Source organism: Hemiscyllium ocellatum, chromosome 6 (assembly GCF_020745735.1).
Source record: "Hemiscyllium ocellatum isolate sHemOce1 chromosome 6, sHemOce1.pat.X.cur, whole genome shotgun sequence".
NCBI classification, from domain to species: Eukaryota; Metazoa; Chordata; class Chondrichthyes; order Orectolobiformes; family Hemiscylliidae; genus Hemiscyllium; species Hemiscyllium ocellatum.
In genome coordinates this window covers 81,600,583-81,622,343 of record NC_083406.1, presented here as the reverse complement: position 1 = coordinate 81,622,343, position 21,761 = coordinate 81,600,583, and the positions used below count along the sequence as shown (strand labels likewise).

At 36.8% G+C, this 21,761-nt stretch overlaps 1 protein-coding gene across 5 annotated transcripts in view; it reads left to right on the top strand.

Annotated features, from left to right (window-relative positions):
• Positions 1–21,761, top strand: part of xpo4 (exportin 4) — a 245,986-nt gene that overhangs the window by 214,677 nt on the left and 9,548 nt on the right. For all 5 annotated transcript variants that reach the window (XM_060826076.1, XM_060826077.1, XM_060826078.1 and 2 more), the window contains 8 exons: positions 2,683–2,825; positions 6,342–6,484; positions 7,768–7,945; positions 8,821–8,980; positions 10,950–11,119; positions 12,519–12,693; positions 16,690–16,983; positions 20,432–20,612. In XM_060826076.1, the coding sequence (XP_060682059.1) occupies positions 2,683–2,825; positions 6,342–6,484; positions 7,768–7,945; positions 8,821–8,980; positions 10,950–11,119; positions 12,519–12,693; positions 16,690–16,983; positions 20,432–20,612 (1,444 nt within the window). The remainder of the gene's footprint in view (positions 1–2,682; positions 2,826–6,341; positions 6,485–7,767; positions 7,946–8,820; positions 8,981–10,949; positions 11,120–12,518; positions 12,694–16,689; positions 16,984–20,431; positions 20,613–21,761) is intronic.

Sequence of the window (21,761 nt, the reverse complement as noted above, 5' to 3'; positions counted from 1 at the left end):
TGATTTCTAGATATTAAAGTTGTGAGGGACATAGGCCAACAGGTTTAATTGGAAGCACTAGCTTTCGGAGCGCTGCTCCTTCATCAGGTGGTTGTGGAGTATACAATTGTAAGACACCGAATTCTCCAAAAAGAGGGACATAGGGATAGTGTGGGAAAATAGCACTGGAGTCAGAGGATCAGCTTTTAGCTTGTTAAATTGTAGTACAGGCTTGAGGGGCTGATTGGCTTAACTCATCTACTTGCAATATTTTTGCACCTAGCATAGTCAATGAGTTGTGTGCATATTCAAATTCACAATCTTTTTGGACAAAGTGACAATTGCATTAGGTTGAAAACTTGTGTTTATAATTGCCACATTTATTTTTGTATACAGTCTTTGAAAGAATTGTTTCAAAAGAAATACATAGGTTTTAAAAACACTGGGATAAAAATATGAATTCGTGCTAACTGTAGATTCCATGCAGTTGTTCTAGTACAAGTATTCCCTACTGTTAATAGTAATGTGTGCATACAAATTATATTAATTGAAGCATATTCTACTCACGCATATGGAGTTAGAATGAAAAAAAGGTTCCAATCAATTTTCAGTTACCTTATTTGAATTGTATAATGAATAATAATTTGCCTTTAATGCAATAAAGCTTCATAAGGTGTTTCACAGGAAAGTTACAAAAACAAAATGCAACACCCAGCCATATTAGGAGATATTAGATCAGATGACTCAACATTTGTTTAAAGTGGTAACTTGTAAATAGTATCCTAAATGAGGAAAATGAGATGGATAGGGTAAAGTAGAGCTTAGAGCCTAAGCACCTGAATGCAAAGCGATCCGTGGTGGAGTGATTTAAATTGTGGATGCTCAAGAGTCCAAATATCTCTCAAGATTGTGGAAGTACAAGAGATTATGAAGTGGGATGGGATAGGGAGAGATTTGAAATCAAAACTGAAAATTTAAAAGTCGAGTCATTAATTGTCTGGGAGCAAATCGAGATCAGGGATATTTGTTAATAGGTTTTGGTGCAAGACAGAGGCGGCAGCAACACTTTGGATGGCCTCAAGTTAATGGAGGGTACAATGTGGGAAGTAAACCAGGAATGCGTAGAGACACGGCATGGTTTGGCAATACTGTCGAGATGATGAACTTTGCTGATGGTGTGAAAATGAACCCCACCTTGGGGAGAAAATTGATTCTAGGTTTGTGAACAGTTTATTCTTGCACACTTGAAAGGGAGGGGGGGTAGAGTTGGTATCTAGAGAAAAGAATGACATATCTTACTGATATTTGGAAGTTCTTGTTCACCCTGTCTGACAGAGAGGACTAAATCTGAAGAGAGCTGTTAGCAATAGCAATTAACACAGTGACTGGGAGAGGAAGTTGGATGGTCAGTAGTTTAAGTAGGAATAGACTTGGTGGAGTAGAGGTCAGTCTTGTGGATAAAGGTGAGAAGCTTAAAAGGAATCCGGAATCTTGCAACAATTAGATGATGCTTTGGTAGAACTACACTTGTTATACAGTTGCAATTTTAATCTAAACTTTTAAGGAAGGATATACTTGCATTGGAAGCAATGCAATGAGGATTCACCAGATCGGTTTATAAGATGAATGTTGTCCAATGATAAGGATTGAGTAAGTGGGTCTGTGTTTTCTGCTATATGGAAGAATGAGAGGTGAACTGTTTGAAATATTCAGGATTATGAAGATGAAAATTGAAACATTGTTCTTCCTGGCTGGGGAATCCAGAACAAGGGGACCAGTAGAAAGGGACAATCATTTAATGAAAAACAAAAATACCTGAGCTAACAGCAGGTCAGGCAGCATCCATGGAGAGAAAGCATGCTAACATTTTCAGTCTAGATGACTTTTCATCAGAACTGAAGTGAAATGTGGAGGGCACAGCATTTATACAATAATGGAATGGTGCGGTTGGAGTGCTGGGGGAGAAAGGATGCTGATAGTTCAAACTAAGCAATTGGAATATGAGAATGGCAGAACAATGGTGTGTCTGACAACCAGACTGGGAAGAACAGATAGTCCCACTTGGGTGGGGGTAGGGGAGAAGAAGACATTGTGACAGAGGATGTAACAAGCAAAGCTATAAATAAAGGAAAGCAATGGGTTCACAATTTGAAGATGTTAAACTCAATGTTGAGACCAGAAAGTTGTAAAGTGCCTAGTTTGAAGATGAGATGTTGCTGCTCCAGTTTTCGCTGGATTTGCTGGAGCATTGCAGCATGCCATGGACAGACAAGTGGATATGGGAGAAACATTTTCACTTATTATCAATGTTTTGAATTCTTTACCCAGGGGATCGTTGATGTAACGAACATTAAATATATATTAGGCTGAAATGGACAGACGTTTGGTCTGTTTTCTTAAACTGGAGAAAGAGAGGCAGGGAAAGAATTAGAGCAAGTTTGGCCAGGTGACGTTCAGAATAGGAAAAAGGGGCAATATAAAAAGTTAATTATACTTGATGCTTTCCACTGACCATCTAGGAGATCATTTAAAAGTAAAAAGTAACCTATTCCCATTCTTTTTCCATTTCAGCAAAAAGTAAGAATGATGAGGCAAACTAAGTAGTCAGTTGATATTTAATATTTTAAGTAAACAAATTTACTGTGGAATTTTACATTGAAGATTTTTTAAAAATTCCAATATCTAATTTTTGTTTTTACACAGACCACCAATGGTGTAACATCACGCGATGAGGAAGAAATCAGTGAAATTCAAGAAGATGATCGAGAAATGTTCTCTGACCAGTTGGCAAGTATCGGCATGCTAGGAAGAATAGCAGCAGACCACTGCATACCTCTTCTTATAAGGTAGGCTTATAAAATACTGGCAGAGGAATTTGACACAACTGACTTAAAATAAATAATCATCTTGAAATCTTAGATTCACATCACCATGGAATTAGTTGCATTTAAAAACATTTCAAGTATGTGTTCTGGACAGTAGTACTGCTTCTACTTAATATTTGCCTGACCAGTCAGATTGAGAATAAATCAATTACTTCCCAGTTTTTCTAACTGCTCAACCATAAAATCATTACCTGTGAAACAGTAACCCTGGTGGTCATCTATTTCCAGTATTGTGCTCAAGAGGAATTATATGACAGCCTTAATGAAAGGCTACCAGTTCATGAGAATTATCATAGTTAAACCCAATTCTGACTTTAACCTGACATCTACCCACCACACCTCACTGGCTTTGCTTGAAAGCAACTAGAGGTGAAAACCTAAACCCGTTTTCTATTCTTGTTTCAAAACTACCTGCAGGCATAGAGGGTGTTTTTCTGAGTCCTGAGCATAGAGGTGATTGTTGGGTCCTGTGGCTGGGTCTTTTGGGTCAGGGTCTGAGCAAGTGTAGTTGGAGAGTATGTGGGGTAAGTTGGGATTGGTTGACTATTCAGTCAGGGGTTAAGCTAGTTAGGCAAATATTTAATAGTTACTCAAAACTGTAGACTATTTTATGAACTGTAGTGGAACCTCCCAAATTCTCTGAATTAAATGGGTATTTTCAGAGAGCTCCAACCATAGGGGAATTGCCCAGTGGAATCTTCAATTTCTGCTACAACAGAGTCTGCTACAATGGGATTCTGTTTTGTCCCTGTGTGCAGGTCATACCTTTGCTTTCAAATCAATGCTGTGACCTTACTAATTCCTGAACTTAGATAGTCTTACTTAGCGGTTTAAGGACTGAATCTGAGCATTTGAGGCAGAGAACAATATGGGTATATTGGGAGTTAGCAAAAGTAATAGTACTATTTTGTATTAGTCTGGAAAAGAGCAGATACAGACACCAAGTGCCAAATGACAGCCTGCTTTGTTGCACACTTCTATGGCTCTATCAAACTAAAGTGAAATCAGTACAATATGATCTCTGCTTTGTCAGCCTTTTCTTGTTCCTTTAATACATTCAATTAGATGAATGCATAAATTTAGTTAGTGAGATTGCAGTGAGGGATATAATATGATTCCATCAATTAGGAATGGTTTTATAGCAGATGAGACTAACGAGCACACTTGCTATTCCAAAAATTCTTCAGAAGTCACATCAGACACTGCTTCTCTCTCCACAGATCCTGCCAGACCTGAATTTTAGAACTTTTACTTTTAACAAAATTATAACCAGAAGAAATCAAAAACATAAATTTCTGGAAAAAATCAGCAGTTCTGCCTGCAACTGTGGAGAGAAAACAAAGTCAAAGTTTCAAGTCCTGTGACCCTTCTTCAGAGCATTGTGGAGTTTCTCCAGCAATTTCTGTTTTTGTTTATTTCAGATCCCCAAAATCTGCAGTTGTATTGTTTTAAAACTAAATAAGCATTGACTGAACACTACTTAATAATCAATTAATTCTCAAAGAAAATATGGTGTTTTATTGCAATTAGTTATTCCACATCATATTCTTTTGTTATAGCATTCTCCACAAAAACAGGAAGTAATAGACTGTAAGACAAACAGGAGGCTAGAAGATCACAACAAGCTAGGCAGCATCAGGAGGTGGAGAAGTCAATGTTTCGGGTACTGGGTTCCCCTACATCTCCTCCTACCGCATCCGGTGCTCCTGATGTGGTCGTCTTGACATCAGTGAGACCAAACGTAGACTAGGTGACTGTTTGTTTCACTGTGCATCTTTGCCTGACTGGAACGGCCAGCCTGACCTTGCGGTCACCACACATTTCAATGAACTCGTCCACCCACGTCCACCTTTGGCTTCCTTCATTGTCACACTGAATCAGACCGCAAATTGGAGGAACAACACCTTATCTTCCGCCTGGGCAGCCTTCAGTCTGGAAAACTTAATATTGCGTTCTCTAATTTCAAATAACTTTTCCACCCATTTCCCCAGCTACCTTTCCTCCCTTCGATTCCACCTACTAACCCTTCCTTCCAGCTACCAACCGGATTCATCCCTCCCATCAACTAACCAGATTGTACCCACTACCTGTGTCCACCTATCGCAATCTCAGCATTCTACTACTAGCACCAACCAAAAAAAAAGTCCTGAAGAAGGGTTAATACCTGAAATGTTGGCGACTTCACCTGCTATGCTGCCTGGCATGCTGCGTTCTTCTAGCCTCATGCTTGTCTACTTTGGATTCCAGCATCTGCTGTGGTTTTTTTTGTCTCTAACCAAATAATACATTGTCACTCCCAGGTTCTAATGGGTTCGTGTCTCACCACTTTTTCAAGTCATAATGTTGAATGATTGTTGAGAGGCACTTCCTTGGATGGGGATAAATTCCTGAACTGACTACCAGCAGTAAGATCAAAGCTGGTAATTTCTGTTCCCAGTCAGGGCAGATCAAATCACTCAATCATTTAGAGTACTGAGGGATGCTGTATTTTGATCAGGGACTGTCTGTATATCCAGTAGTTCAGAGAAATTGTGTTTTTTTTCTGATGACCACATCAACTGGAGATTGAAAGTCTATCCAAAGTTAGCCCAGCTTTCTGATGTGAACAATGTCAACCTTGCTCTGATAGTGAACAACTTAGGTTCTTTATGATAATGCTCAACTGTTTTGAGTGGAGACTGAGGGTGGGTTGTCACATCTCATTATGCAAGTTAACTTACTGCACAATATTTCTGATGAGTAAAAGTGATTCTTGCAACTGTTGGATTAAAGTCTAGACGCTAAGATGTGCTGTGCCTCAAAAACATGTATATCAGAATTCCAGACTTTGAAAAACGACATTGTTGTGTTGAATAATGCCAGATATTAAGCAAACATATCTGTGAAGCATGATGCCTATGTTCACAGAAGTTTTGTCTTCATAGTAGTGTGAGGTTGAAATGTTTTTTATAGCCTTTGACTAAACTTTTCTAGTAGACAATATATGTAAAGATAAATAATCCAGAACTGAGTTGATTATAAATGTATTTGTTTGATGAAGCTGTCAATAAGATTATTCAATAACTGTGTATAATTTCTCTGTTTTAAATTTTCTAAAAATGAGGCATGTTTTATCTAGCATTATGACGTGATGAATGATAAATATTAGTTTTTGATTTTTATTCAGAGATGTAATGTCATGTTAAGTCTCATTTTCCCTTCCCACAATCTCTTGTGTTTTCTCCTTAGAAATGTGTTCCAGTCTTTCATTAAATTCACCATTTTGAAAGCATAGCAATAGCACTCAGTATCCACTTTTACACAGTGCAGTTGTGCAGAGCGAATCCTGCACAATGTGCTGCAACCAGTCTTAGGAACAAATATGAATTACTTCTTTTTATTAGCATTTAGAGATGTCTTGTATAAATATTTAGTAATTAAATGCCATTATCTGGATTCTGTAGTTTGATTAACTGCATTACCTTTTGTCTGATGCAGCTTATTAGAAGATAGAGTAACAAGACTTCATGGTCAGCTACAAAGGCAACAACAGTTTCTTTCATCACCAGGGCCAGCATCATTGGATAATAAAGTACTGGATGATTTGTATGAGGATATTCATTGGTTACTTTTAGTCACGGGTAAGTTCACTCCTAACTATGTTGTCTAGTCCAAAGTGCAATTAAGTTAATTCTAGCAATGAGGCTAATAGATTTCTGAAAAGATAAATTCTGACTGAGGTTCCTATAAGAATGGAGCTTAAAGGCTAATAAAGATAATTGGATATCTAATTACAGCTTGAGGAATTTGTATTTGGGAGCAAGATAAGTTGCAAAAAAAAAATACAGACACAGGTCTTGGTGAAGATGTAGAGAAATGTCTCTCGTAATAGGACAAGAATGGTTCCTGAGAGCCAAGTGGTGAGGCTTGGAAACATTTGCCTTTTGAGGGTCTGCTGTGGTGAAACTATTGTCTGAAGCAGTAAAAGAACTGAATTTCCACCTGAGAAATACGGCTCTGTAACTGAACTTAAAGCTTTATGTGCCTCCTTGGAGAGAGCCTTTGTAGCTTTGTATGGTGTATCTTTGTATTGACTATTTATAATGAAATGTCTTTTTTTAAATTTGTGTCATTCATAAATGTTTAAACTGTTGGTTTTGGTTTGCTTGTTATGATAAAAATTTGAAAAAATTATATCTTGTCCATTGATTTTGCTTTCCAGTGATGTAGTGGGGATTCCTTTATTTTTAAAAGTTGTTTCTAAGTGGGGTGAGGTTCATAACATTTTAAATAAGTGTTTTTAATGGTTAGTTATATTTTTCTTTTTGATTTAGATTCTTTAACATAGCTGTAACTAAATTTGCTAATCACCAAACAAACCTTTTTACAACCTTTGATCTGTATAGCACATTGCTTTGCAATGATAATTTCACATTAGGTGCTAATTAAACATTCTACCATAATGATTCCGAAAAATCTTAAGTGGAAGTGGTATGCTGGAGGAAAGACAGTGTATGGTAAGGAAGAGTGCTGATGTGAGATCATAAGTAACTGCAGGACTTTAAAGCATTTCATGGAGACATTTTTTGAAGAAGGAATGTACATACATTTCAGATTGTAAACTACCAATGTTGTGGGTGGACTTGGATTGTTGTGAGTATCTCCACATTTGCAGGCAGGATATTCTTACCTTTGTAAGAAGGTACCACTTTGTTAGAAGATTTTTGACTTGGAAAACAGTATGTATGGAGGAGTAGATGTGCTTTGAGCAGTTGTATGATGTTTTTCTTTTTAATGAAGTAATTTATTCTATGAAAATCAGTTTGGTTCTATGTACATTGTGGCCTATCAATATAAATATGAAATTAATATTATAGGGTACTAAACTGTATTCATAACCTGGTATCTTTATTCATGTTACTAGGCTACCTCTTAGCTGATGATACTCAGGGAGAGACTCCTCTTATACCTCCAGAGATAATGGAATATTCCATTAAGCATGCCACTGAAGTTGACATTAACACAACACTTCAGATTCTTGGTTCTCCAGGAGAAAAGGCTTCCTCCATCCCAGGATGTAACAGAACAGATTCTGTAATTAGGTAAGAGTCCATTTTAAATTATTTGACTGGAAGGAAAATTAGTGTGGTCGCTTTTACTCAAAACTTGTCTGAAACTAGTTGTAATAAAAAAAAACATCCCTTTGTAACAATAACCATGGATCCACTTGATAGTAGTATAACAAGTGTGATTCGTACTACTTTAATAAGGGAAAATCTTTCAAAAGCATTGTTATCATTGAATTCCCCACCTACAACATCCCGGGCGTACTGTTGACCAGTACGGTATTTTTTTGATAATGGGGCAATAAGTTAGAAATTCTGTGGTGAGTACTTCACCATCTGACTCCCCAGAGCCAGTCCACCATCAAGCTCGAGTCATTCAATGATTTTTCAGTAATGGTGCTGTGCATGCACACTCACTCTATGAAAGATTTTTGCATTTAAATGTGTCTGAAAGGTTTGCCCATGTTGTGGTCATTGATAATTATATTAGAGAAAAATAACTGTCTAAATTGTCAATAGAAGTATATTTTAAATTTGTGTTTTACATTACCTTTTTGCTAGTTCACTTGCCATTATTTTATTGTTATTGCTTGAACTTTAAACTAAGACAGATTCAAGGGCATAATTGGAATGGAAACTTGGACGGCAAGGGTATGTCAAGAACACCCATGACATGTGGTCATCTGAAATTGTCTATATTGCATTCCAAATAAAGTTTAAGGTTTAATCTATGTATTTCTATTCATGTCCTCCACTCTAAAAGTAACACAACTGTTTAACAAATATTTTCAGTGTCTTCTCACCATGAAACTGTTAGCCATTTAAGTTTGGATACACCTTGTCCATATCTTTCAAATTAAGCGTTTTCATTCTAAGTCATACTTAAACCGAACTGAAATATCTATTTCCAGGTTGTTAGCTGCTGTTCTGAGAGTTTCGGAAGTTGAATCTCGAGCCACTAGGGCAAACTTGGCAGAACTCCTTAGTCCACAAATGGGAAAAGATATAATGTGGTTCCTGAAACGGTGGACAAAGACCTACCTTTTAGTAGATGAAAAGCTTTATGATCAGGTGAGAAACTTTGAGTTTTATTGCGTGTTTGCTATTTAATATACTTGTAGATTTATAAGCATTTCTTAAGCAATTTTGAGGATCTTCCTTCAGATCTGGCCTTCCACGTCTATACTAGTATGTTCACTTAATTACTTTTAGTACATTACCTATGCATGCCCCCTAATTGGACCTGTAGTATGTGCCAGTTCCTCTTCATATCTGGATGAGTGTTGTACCTTGGAGGTCATTGCATGCATTTGATGACTTTAAAGCAGACTCTGGTGTATACCTTTATATTTTGCACTGTTTTGTACTGACATATATTCGCCTGACTGTTGCTGATTTTCTTTGATTTAAAAATTTACATTTACTCCTACCTGCTTAATTTGTGGATTTGATTTAATGATTTATTGTAAAACAGTGCTTCTTTGCGTAGTTCAGAAAGGGACAATTCTGTATAATCGATGAGGTTGATTTCAAGAAAGTTTGAAGATTTCTTCAGCTGTCTGTTTGATACATGTCCGACAAAAATCATGCTTTTGCGCCACAGTTTGGAGTGAAGCCCTTTTTATGGTTGCACAATATCAGAGTCTCACATTCCAAAGGTGAATTGATCAGTATTGATATCTCTTCTTGGATATACAGTGATTTATTGAAATTGTTAGTGTAGTTAGCATCTTTGGAGACAGAAACAGTTAATGTTACAGGTGTGTGTGCTTTGATCAGAATTGGAAAAGGGTGGGTTTTGTCACCTACCTTCAAAATTCCCTTGTAGCGTTTTTGCATTTTCACCAGACTCTAGGTAAAGAAGCTTTTCTTTAATTTGCTACTAGATTTATTAATAATTTTATATTCATAGCCCCCTAGCATTTGAATTCCTGATGAACAGAAACATCTCTGTATCTACGCTATCAAATCCGCTCATCATTGTAAAGATTTCAGTTGGGTCATTGCTCAGTTTTTATTTTTCTTTTCTAGAAAAGTACCCTAGCTTATTCAATCTTCCTGTTATCTGTAATTTTTAACTTCTGTATCCACCCAATAATTTGTTTTAAAACCTTCTCCGATGCTTCCATGCTTCTGAGACTAAACTGTTCACAATATTGATATCTCTTTTCACATCAAAGAATGTTCCATGCTTGAACAACTACTTGTTTGATGGAAAATCATTGTTAAGTTACTGGTCAGGTTGCATGATATTGTGAAATGTTATCTTTCTGTCTTCTGTCCCTTATTTATAAAGAAATAGAAGAAATGACAAAGAATAACAAGTTAAATGAACCTTTTCTGGTGCTTTAAATATGTCTTGTGATTGATTGAGAAGAAACTCCAATGAATCTTGCGAGGTAGAGGCAGTAGTAAAGGTCAGAATATATTGTGATGGTTGCAGTTACGCAAACAAGATGAAAGCTTTAGTTAAGTTGGTTGCAAGCCAAGGACTTGAACACCAAATTTAGGCTGACACTTCATTATTGAAGAAATGCTACATTTCGGAACTTCTCTCTATGTAATAAGCTAACATGAGATACAGTCTACCTGTTTAGATAGAACCCACGGTATTATTAGAAGAGGTTTTCTCGGTAATTTGGTCTTCCCTATAACAGCCACACCAGAAAAAAAAAATCTAATTTCTCAATTTCCTCCTGTTTGTAGGGACATGTTGCACGCAAACATGAGATATTAGAATTATGATAATATGCTATATAGTCTTTATTAAGTAATCATGAAAAGTACTATTAGATGGAATGTGCAAAATAACTCAAATGGAAAATTAAGTAGATTTGAAGAAGAAATCAGTGAATTTGAAAAACAACAAAATTTATTAATGGTATGAAAATAAATTGACAATAAATGTGCCTTCCCAAGTACATGGAGATGATGGTGCCCTGCTAATATTTGATAAGCTTCACTAAGCGTCCTATTAATTCAAACAGCTGAATGAACATCAGTACTATATTTTTTAGAAGCGTATCTTCTTTCCTTACAGATAAGTTTACCATTAAGTACAGCATTTGGTGCAGACACTGAAGGTGCTCAGTGGATTGTTGGTTACCTTCTAGAAAAAGTTATCAGTAATCTTTCAGTATGGATTGCAGAACAGGACCTGGCAAATGATACAGTCCAACTCCTTGTAACACTAGTAGAGAGGAGAGAACGGTAAGTGCTCTGTGCAGGTGGTAATATCAAAACAAAATCCATCAGCTCTCCTGATTTAACAGCTAGCTTTCACTAGTTTTTTTATTAACCATTTTTATTTAGATATATTTTGCCTCTTGCCTATTCATATTGCCACTATTAGAAACTTATTCTTTCACTATTGTGTGGCATTTAAAGGAATAAACAACGCTGAAATTGTGGAACAGGAGCTGGTCCATTTGACCCTTCTTATTTGTGTTGAATTTAAATCTGTCTTGTAGATCAGTTTTATGCATGCCCATTTTCCTGCTTTTTCCACATTCTCTTTCTTGTTCTTCAGAAGGATTCTTCGGTAAGTTCTTCTTGATTTATCATCACCATAGGAAATCTTTCTATGTTCTGCTGACTGTACAAAAATTATTCTAGTGTGTCTAATTTTGTAGTTAAAATGTGGCTTGTCTGGTCCCTTGTTTTTGGATACGCTAATGACTATTCTGACCATATATAAACTTTTAGTACATGACTGCTCCTTAGTGGCTTTCTTCTTAGACTAAATCCTCCATCTATGTTTCATTTGTTCCAAGGCTATAGAATCTCTTTGTGCTATTAAGGAACCCAAGATTTGACCTAATATTTCAGATGTAACCTCATCATTATTTGGTGTTGAATTATCATGAATTCTTTGCTCTTATATCCTGTTCTATTTGGTATAAACTCTCAAATTATATTTAATGTTTAACGTTTATAGAACCAATTAGTTTTTTCCATGAAGTTCTTCCTTTTTTTGATTCTATTTGAATGTAATTTTTCAGCATAAGAATGTTTAATGGCTTCTTTAGTTGTTTCTCCAAGCATTTTCTTAGTCACACACTTCCTCACTGAATTGACTTGTTAGAAGCTCATGATGCTTTTATCGTGGTTCTTAGCCTCAAGCAGGTGGCCAGCACTTGACGATATGACTTCTTTAAGAAAATTATGTTGTGTTTTTTGGCAATTATCATGTAGCCATTTGAATGTTTATCAAAAGAATTGACTGCATGGACTTTTAGTTTGGAATAATTTGTCAAGTAGCTTATTGACTAATGACTTTAATGTTCTAAACTGTATTGTATATAAAAGTTCAAATGTGTGAGCACCCCAAATATATTCTAAATTAACCAAATGATTTCTCAGTCTAAAGCTACTGACACATCAAAAATAAATTTTGAGAGAATAGTTTTATTTGATGCTGCAGTTTTTTGTATCCACTTTATAGCATACAAAGAAGTATAGAATACATTTTTTTTCAAACAAGTACTTGTTTTTGTTCAAGATTTTAATGCCAGTTGTATTAATTATGAAGTCATAACTACATTCAGATAATTGCATTTGTTTTACACATATTTTCCAGTAGTTTTAATTGACAACTGTTTCCTTTTAGGGCTAATTTAGTAATAAAATGTGAAAATTGGTGGAATTTGGCAAAACAATATGCAAGTCGAAGTCCACCACTAAACTATCTTCCCAGCTGTGTGCAGCGAACATTGATGAAAGCGCTAGTTTTGGCAGGATTTGCTCATGTGGATACAGAAACAAAACAACAGTATTGGACAGAGGTGAGAATTTGAAATAGACAAAGCTGGCAATTTTTCCAAAGTTTCTAGCATCTTTAAGGTAAACTATTGGACTAAATGTTTCTAAAATCAAGAGCATATTGATGAAGAAACTTTTCATTCAATCCACTGGTCTTGGATATTAATATGCTTTTTGCATCTCTAGTTGCTTTATTGAAACATATGTTCCATTTGGTAGAGGATACACTGCCTACACTGATAACCTAAAATATATAGTTTGCGGATGTTGAATGTGATAGCAAATGGTACCGTGCAGATGATATCACATCCTAAGTTCAGCTATTTTTGTCTTCATTTCCATCTTCCAAAAAAGGCATTACCTTTTAAAAGGCAAAAGTTTGCAGGTGGACATATTTGGAAGGCATTTTATTTTGAAACTACGACTGATGTAGTATTTGAGAACTGCATAAGGAGAATTCACGTGCTGGTGGAAGTGATGTAATAAGCGATTGGGGGGGGGGGGAAGCAAGATCAGTCAACCAGCATTAGAAGAGAGCCAGAATTCTCAACACTACCCATCTGGCCGATTGGATAGCTTAGGCACAATTACTGAAACTATCTTCAGAAGTTCTGACCCAGTAGAGTGCTCTTCAGTCTGGAATCATTGAAGGCTATCTGAACATTGCAGTCATATTTGAGATCAAACTTATTGGAAATAAAGCTCTCACAATGTCAGACGAAGGCATCACAGATGTTAAGTTTTATGCCGCCAACTGAATGCATGAAGTGATAGGACATTGCAAGTCATATAAATTGACAGGGCTCTCCTTAATTTGCCTGGCAGCCATTAAATGTTTCAAGATTGCTAGATTCACGAGGATTGTAGAGTGTTGCGCTCATTTGGCACAGCATGTGCAGTTTCCTTCATGCAAATTTAACAAGTTAGTCAAATGCTCAAACATAGGTGTACCGTATGCAGAGTTTAATAAATTGTGAAAGCATGTTGTGAAATTCAGAGTTTTAAAACTAGGTGTTCCTGAACATGATCAAGAGCTTGATGGAGACACTGCTAATGGTGACATCCTGATCCACGTAGAAAGGAAGCAGTTGCTGTGCCAGGTTTATTGAGACAGATTTATTTGGTACACCATCTCCTTTCTTTCACCAAGTTCTTTAAGATATAAGTAAAATTTGAATTGTTAGCCGAGCATATTGATCACTTGTTCTCTCTCGTTATGTAGGAGCTACTTCACTCTTTTGCATTATATATTCAAGTTATTTGTTCCTGTAACTTTGTCACTTTGCGCCTTTTTTGTTGGTCTTTTCCTAATGCTGTTCTAGCTGCTATTCTATGTGCTCGATGACATCCTGAAATGCAGCAAAATAGTATTAATTTCTTAATAAAGGTGAGCCTTCTCTTAGCACCTTGAATCATGTGATGGGTTGATGAGAGACTGACTCTGTCTGGGCTCCAATGGTATTGATTTAAGGCAAAACAATATCGAAGACAAAACCACCATGTCCATGTCCACAAGATTTGGTTACCATAGATGATTAGAAGAATGCCTTCACTGAATCTAATAGATCTTTGATCCCTCAGAAAGTGACAACCAAAAATGCTTCAGTCCCTTTTCAGAGGGTGCACTGTCTACTTCGTGATCTTGTTAATGTAATTTATAGATAGTCCCTGAGCCATCAATCATTCATTCAGTATCTACACATTAAGGTAACTGATTTGATAGGAGAAGTTTTATAAAGCTGATACAACTACCACCTTCCCCAGGCTGTAAATGTGATTGTAGCTCTGCTGACATCCTACTCATCATGGCTGTGCCATTAAGATCATCATCTATATGCTTGACATGCGGGGATCATTGCACATTTGTTCAACCACATAGGTTCTACTTCTGCACTTGTATTCTCTGCATATCCATGCTCCATGTTTCACCACATGTTAAATTCCCCTTTTACGCAGTCATAGCGATGTGAGTAAGTGGTTTCAGATTGTCAAGGCTAGAGGGAATGTGCAGTTTTTGTTCTTTAGATGCTTCTCAACTGTACAGCAATTCCTTATGTAAAAATTGCACTTAACCGACACGGTTTTAATTGACCAGACTATTTAGTAGCAGAGAATGGTTATTGCAGGCAGAACTAACTGCACAACTAATTTCTGTCACTAAATACAATTTCAGAACAGGAACTAGAGGCGATGTACACAGCGGTGTCTGACTTTAAAGCTTAAAAACAAAGGACAGTGTCACAGAATTGCTGTGGTACAGAAGAAGGTCATTCATCTCTTTGTGCCTGCATCGCTTCTGTTGCCTAGTGCCAATCTTCTGCCTTTTCCCCATTTTCCTGTACACCAAGTCATCCAATGCTGCCTAGAATTCCTCAATTGAACTTGCTTTCATCACATTTCTCAATATTTCCATACCCTAACAACTCACTAGCCTAATTAAAATTAGTTAATTTTATGGTATGCAGTGAGTTTGGCGCCTCTGAACCGACAAATTCCTCTCCTGCCACATTTGTAACTCTGCATCAGGGAGCCAGGTGTGTGTCAGCCAGAATGATTGATTGTGTGAGGTACTAATCAACACCAATAGTCTGTGCCATCAGGATAGTGGGTAAGATAATTACTTGACCAGTTAAATGGAAATTTAAAGCAATTGATCCTCCTTTTAGAACAATCTTAGGTGAACTGAATATTTGATCATTTGCAAAGTGAGCATTTTTTTTATACAACGATACATCTTTCACATGATACAGATCTTGTCACTCAAGGAAAGGTTCTAATTAGTAGTCATTTCAGTTTCCCCTCTTAACGTAGGATATTTAAATTGTGAGCTGTAAATGGAATTTCAACATCTTAATGCCAGTTGCTTAATTCATGTTTTGCCATCTTAAGGTAGCTAGCTGACAATATTGCTCTTGTGCTACAAAATGTTGCCAGACATTGACCCAATGTAGTTCAACCACAATTTGCTCAACTATAAGCATAATTGGGTCTACTGATTCATGATCATTAATCATTCAATGCTTAGAGTTAATTGGGACACGACAGCCATTTGATTCTAGTGCTAATTGGAATTTGTTTATTTAATAGCATCTGTTAGAATCAGTACAAAGACAAGCCTGAAGCAGCATCACTAGCGTTAAGTTCAGACAGTTTAAAAAATGATTGTAGCTTTATAGGTTAGTAGATCGCGGCGGCTAAAGCAACATCATGCACTGTGTTGATGAAAGCTTGATCTGGCTGTATTTCTGATTTTGTTTGACACCATTGCTATAATCCTTTAAAATTAATTTGTGAATAACAGTATATATAATAAGTTCTAAATCATAACTTAAGGCCTACACCCTGGAATTTCCTCTATTTACCTCTCTATCTAGCCTTCCTCTTTTAAGACATGCCTTAAAATCTTGCTCTTTTACCAATCTGCTAGTCATTTAGTTAATATCTCCTCAAGTTGTTTCTGTAATTGTTAGATCAATAATGATCTTGTGAGGTGTTTTGAGGTCTTGTTTTACGTTAAGGAGCATGTGAATGTTAGTTGGGAGTCAGTTAGCTAGATGGCTGTTGTGTGAAGAAAAGTGATGGTTCAATTCCCAAACTGGCTGAGGTTACTGTGAGGGACTCTCCTTCTCAACCTCTTCCTTTGCTTGAGCTGTCATGACCCTCAGGTTAAAGCATCACCAGTCATATCTCTAATGAGTGAGCAGGTCTATGATCCAGTTTGTTATCATTATTTATGCTATATCAGACAATACTCCAGCGCACTCGTCAAGGAGATCAAAGATACAATGCAAGCTGAGCTATTATGTAGACTGCACACTTGTTTTGTGACATTGATCATTTATCAGTAGAAATGTAGAAATGTTTTTTAATTCAAAATTATGTGAATACTTCTCCACATACTTCAGTCACCCCCCAAGAAGGATCATAGCATCACCAGCAGCAAATTTTGATTATATTTATTGATATGAGAAAAAATCCACGTGATTCACTTTGTTATATTTGTTAAAAAAAAATTTTAGGTTCTCCAGCCACTCCAACAGCGATTTCTTAATGTTATCAACCAAGAAAACTTTCAGCAAGTCTGTCAGGAAGAAGAGGTAAAACAGGAGATCATTGCTACACTGGAGGCACTTTGTGGGATAGCTGAAGCAACGCAAATAGACAACGTGGCCATTCTCTTCACCTTTTTAATGGACTTTCTCAATAATTGCATTGGTTTAATGGAAATTTACAAGAATACACCTGAGACTGTTAACTTGATCATAGAAGTTTTTGTTGAAGTCGCACATAAACAAATCTGCTACCTTGGAGAGGTAAGTACAATCTGTCAAAGCTACTCTGTTTTTTAGCATGTCTTCACTTGTTAGGACATTTCATTGGTAAACAACTAAATGATTCATAATTTACACCCACCCACAGTTAATGTTGGTGTTTCCTGTTTCATGGGAAAAAGAAGTGTCTTAGGTAATTGCTTTTCATGAAGATGAAGAACAAATTCCACTGTTTTTATGTCATTGTGAGTGAGTAAAATGTTTGTCCAAAAGCAAAATATTGGCCTTTTGCCTGTTTGTGCATCTCTGCTTGTGTTTATTTTTGCTCTCTACATATATAGGATATGAATGAAGGTATTTTAAAAACTGTTGAGGTGAAGATTATATTGCCATTTTAAAACTGTTGAGGGGAAGATTATATGCCATGTGACTAACTATTTCCTTAAAAATGATCATAAAATTCAGTTCATTGAAAACGTTTGATTGGAAATGGTTTTGGACTGGATGCAAGTTCTGAACAGATTATATTTTATCCATTGAAGAAGGATACTCAGATATACTACATTTCATAAGTACTAGGATATAAAATCCTCCAGTAACATTTGTCATCAGTTGGATCAGTAAACTGGCTACGTATCTCTACAGAGATTTTCTGCTTTTTGTTGATTGGCAAGAAGAACCAATATGTCTTTGAGTGCCAAAGACACCACTGCAGAACTTCGCCGGGGCAGTGTCTGATCCTAACCACCTTAAGCCGCTGCATTTCTTCTGTCACATTTAATATGTGGCAATATTCACATTTGACTGCACAATGTTCAACAGCATTTGCAACTTCTCAGCTACCTGAAGCAGTCTGTGAGCACATGCAGCAAGACTGGACAACATTCAGCATTGGGTTGTTAAGTGGGAAGTAACATTCAAGACCTACGTACTAGTCCCAGGCAATGACCATTTGCAATAAGAGAAAACCCAATCATTTCCCCTTGACAATCACTGGTATTAACATTGTTCATAGTAGGAGCTTCAAAGTCAAAGTTACCATTGATCCAAAACTGAACTGGACTAGCCACGTAAATACTGTGACTACAAGACCAGATCGGAGACTGAATTCTGCAGTAACTCATCTCCTGACTCCCAAATGTCTATCCACAGGATGCAAAACAGAGTAAAATAGAATGCTTGAATAGAGGAATATAACTCCAACTACACACAAAAAAGCCCAACACCATCCAGGACAAAGTAGCCCACTTGATTGGCACCATATCCACCACCTCAACATTCATTCCCATCACAAATGATGCACAGTGACAGCAGTGTGTGCCATCTCAGTAACTCACCATGGTTTCTTTGGTGCCTTCTGCCACCTAGAGGAATAAGAGGAGTGAATTCTTGGGAATGCCATCACCTGCTTGTTTTCTTTTCAAGCCTTACACCATCTTGACTTTAAACTCCATACCCATTCCTTCACTGTTGCTGTTGCCTGAAACTTCCTTCATAACAGTGGGGTGCATATACCTACAGTACATAGACTGTGGTCAGCAGTCTCACAACACCAGGTTATAGTCTCACAGGTTTATTTGCTTTTGGAGCACTGATCTGACTTCATCTGATGAAGGAGCAGCACTTCGAAAACTTGCGATTTTCCAATAACCCTGTTGGCCTATAACCTGGTGTCGTGTGACTTCTGGCTTTGTCCAGTCTAGTCCAATACTGGCACTTCCACTACGTGGACTGCAGCAGTTCAATAATCGATCATGAAACTTTCTCAAGTTTCACACACAGTAACACACACATCCCATGAAATAATTTTTTAGAAGTACTTTGTCTTGAACACAGCACTGAATATTCATTGCATGGTATATACAAAAGATTGAGTATATGCTAATTGACGAAGTTTCCATTCTGTGAACAACAAACAATTGCTTCCCAAATGAATGCTTCCCTAAAAATTACAATTTCACAGTTTTATCATGTGAAGTTTGAGGCTTTCCTAATTATTTTAGTGACTGGTTTAATATAGATATCAACAGCCCTAATTTGTTTGGGAAAGTATCATATTTCCTGTCAAATGTTGAATAATTGAAAGCTAAATGTATTCAAATAAGAAATCATCATTTTGCACAAAGATGGAACCTCCCAGCAACTGCACAGCCACATGCATTGCTCACCTTCTAAACAGCAAACTAAAGATGGGTAATAAATGCTGGCTCAGGTCACAAAATCTACTCCCTTGAATGAATAAAAATAACTAAAGGTAATCTTTTTGCTTGGGGTAGGAATTGTTGACAGAGAACATGGTTAAAAATTTTGCAGAATATGACAATGGTGTATTCGAACCTACTACTAAGAAAAATGAGAGGAACAGATACATGGGAACACGACCATCTGCAAAATCTCTTTCAAACTACATTTCTATTCTTCACTGTCATTGATTAAGATACTGGAAATCCCTGACACCATCACAAGTATACCTATGCTACATGGACTGCAGCAATTCAAGAAGACAGCTCTCCCAATTATTTCGAGAGAAGGACAAGAACCGGGGGCTAGTGGGTGCCAGTGCTTTTCAGCGTTTGAATGAATTAACAGAAAAAAATCTCTAACTCTCTTTTTGCATATATGAGCTAATGTTATGAATAAAAAATTTAAAAAGCATAAACGCATGTAAGAATTCAGAGGAAGAAATTAATTGAGAAACATAGTTAGAATTGTCTTTGTTTGAAAGGTATTTCACATTTTGTTGTCCTATAAACTGAAATGCTTTAATTGTAGCAAATTTTCTTTCCCTTAGTTCAGTAACCTCTTGTTACGAAAAACATAAAGTTGCATCAGTGGTTGCTGGATCAGCAAGTTCTGGGTTCAGATTCCAAACTTGGAATTTAATCGACACTAATGCTTTGTTGTACTATTATATATAAAAAAAAGTAGGCTGCATTATCAGATGTCATCTTTCAGACAAAGCCTGCACATAATAAATCCATTGTTACTTTTCAAATAGCAGCAGGGGATCTTCCCTATGTCCTGGTTAAATGGAAATGGTAACCAATACCAGAGCAATTTATTCATTATGGGATCTTGCTGTACTGTTTCACCTGTCTATATTAATAGTGACATCTTTCAAGTTATTCAATGGCAGTTACTACAAAACATTTTATGGCGTCTTTAGCATGTAAAGGTTGCTAGATAAATGAGTTGTCTTTTGTTAATAATCACTACAGATTACACTGCATAATATCCAAAATAATGGGATAATCCCCTCTCCTTTAATTGCCTAAAGTGTTGGAATTATTTTTAAAAAAACCTATTTCACAATACAAGTATAAGTATTTGTATGTTTGCATCAATCACCTGCTCATCTTTACACTTGTCAACTTCATTGTCAGAAGTTACTTTTATAACAGGGAACAAAGTCCATTGCCTGTTTGGAATGCAGGTTTACATTAAGTTTTGTAAGTATTCCATCAACCTAACATCATATTTTAATTTTTAGTCAAAAGCCATGAAGTTGTACGAAGCTTGTCTGACGCTACTACAGGTTTACTCTAAGAACAGCTTAGGCAGGAAAAGGACTGATGTGGCAGCAGAAGAAGAACAATATCAAGACTTGTTACTTATTATGGAACTTCTGACTAATCTCCTATCAAAGGAGTTTATAGACTTCAGTGACACAGGTATGCTTTAATTGTTATGTAGAGTAATGCTGGTTAACAAAACCATAGCACAGTGTAATTTGTGTATTATTGGAGATTTTTCACTTTGTAAGGAACCATCCATTTTTTTTTGGTCTATAAGCTGGAATGGAATTGGACTTCTGTAAAGCTGAAGTACTAGGAGGGGTTTTCAACTTGGAACCATCAAGTGATCGCAAGTTTAGCTGTACAAGACAATGCTGCTGTTCAGAGCTGTGGGGGAATACTTTGAGAGTGTTTCACTTTTTATTTCTTCCCTCCTCATCATCCAAGGCCCCCAACGCATCTTTCAGCTGAAGCAGCATTTCTCCTGCACTTCATTCAACTTAGTGTACTGCACTCAGTGCTCATAGTGCAATTCCCTGTACATTAAGTGACTGCTTTGCAGAACACCCGTGTTCGGTTATAAAATCATCCTGACCTTCTATGTTCCCATGCCAACATTTCTGTCTCAGGCATGTGCAGTGTTCCAGCAAAGCTCAACACAAGCTGGAGAAATAACACCTCATTATCTGCTTAGGTACTTTACAGTCTTCAGGATTCAACATTAAATTTATCAATTTCAGAACAAGAACACCACCTTCTTTGTCTATTACAGTACTTATCCTCACAACTCAGGTCCTGTCTTGAAACGAGTTGCTTTCAGCGCGGCCAACCCATTCTCAACTGCCCAAAGCTCCTATTATCACCTATGTAGCCTCTCTCTTCCTCTGGCTTACTGTTAATTTTTTTTTGTTTGCCTATCACTTTTTTCTCTGTCTAAGCTTTGTCTCTACCTACATGTTCATTCCTTCCTCCCACCAGCCCACACAGCCCCTTTTCCTAGTTGCTTCTAGTTCGGATGAAGGGTCACTGACCTCAGTGTTCACGGTTTTCTCTCCACACGTGCTGCCAGATATGCTGAGTTTCTTCAGCAATTTCTGTTTGTTTGTTTCAGGTCTCCATCTGCAGTTCTTTGTTTTATTTTTACAAAAACAGATTAATACCCAATACTTCAGTTGGAATATTGTATTGATAGGGTTGGCAAAGTTTAATTTCCTTCTAAGATTGATCAGTTGAAGAGGTAATGGCAAGTACCATTGACACACAAGCTAAGGATATATCAACCTTTGGTATAGTCCATTTGGTGTA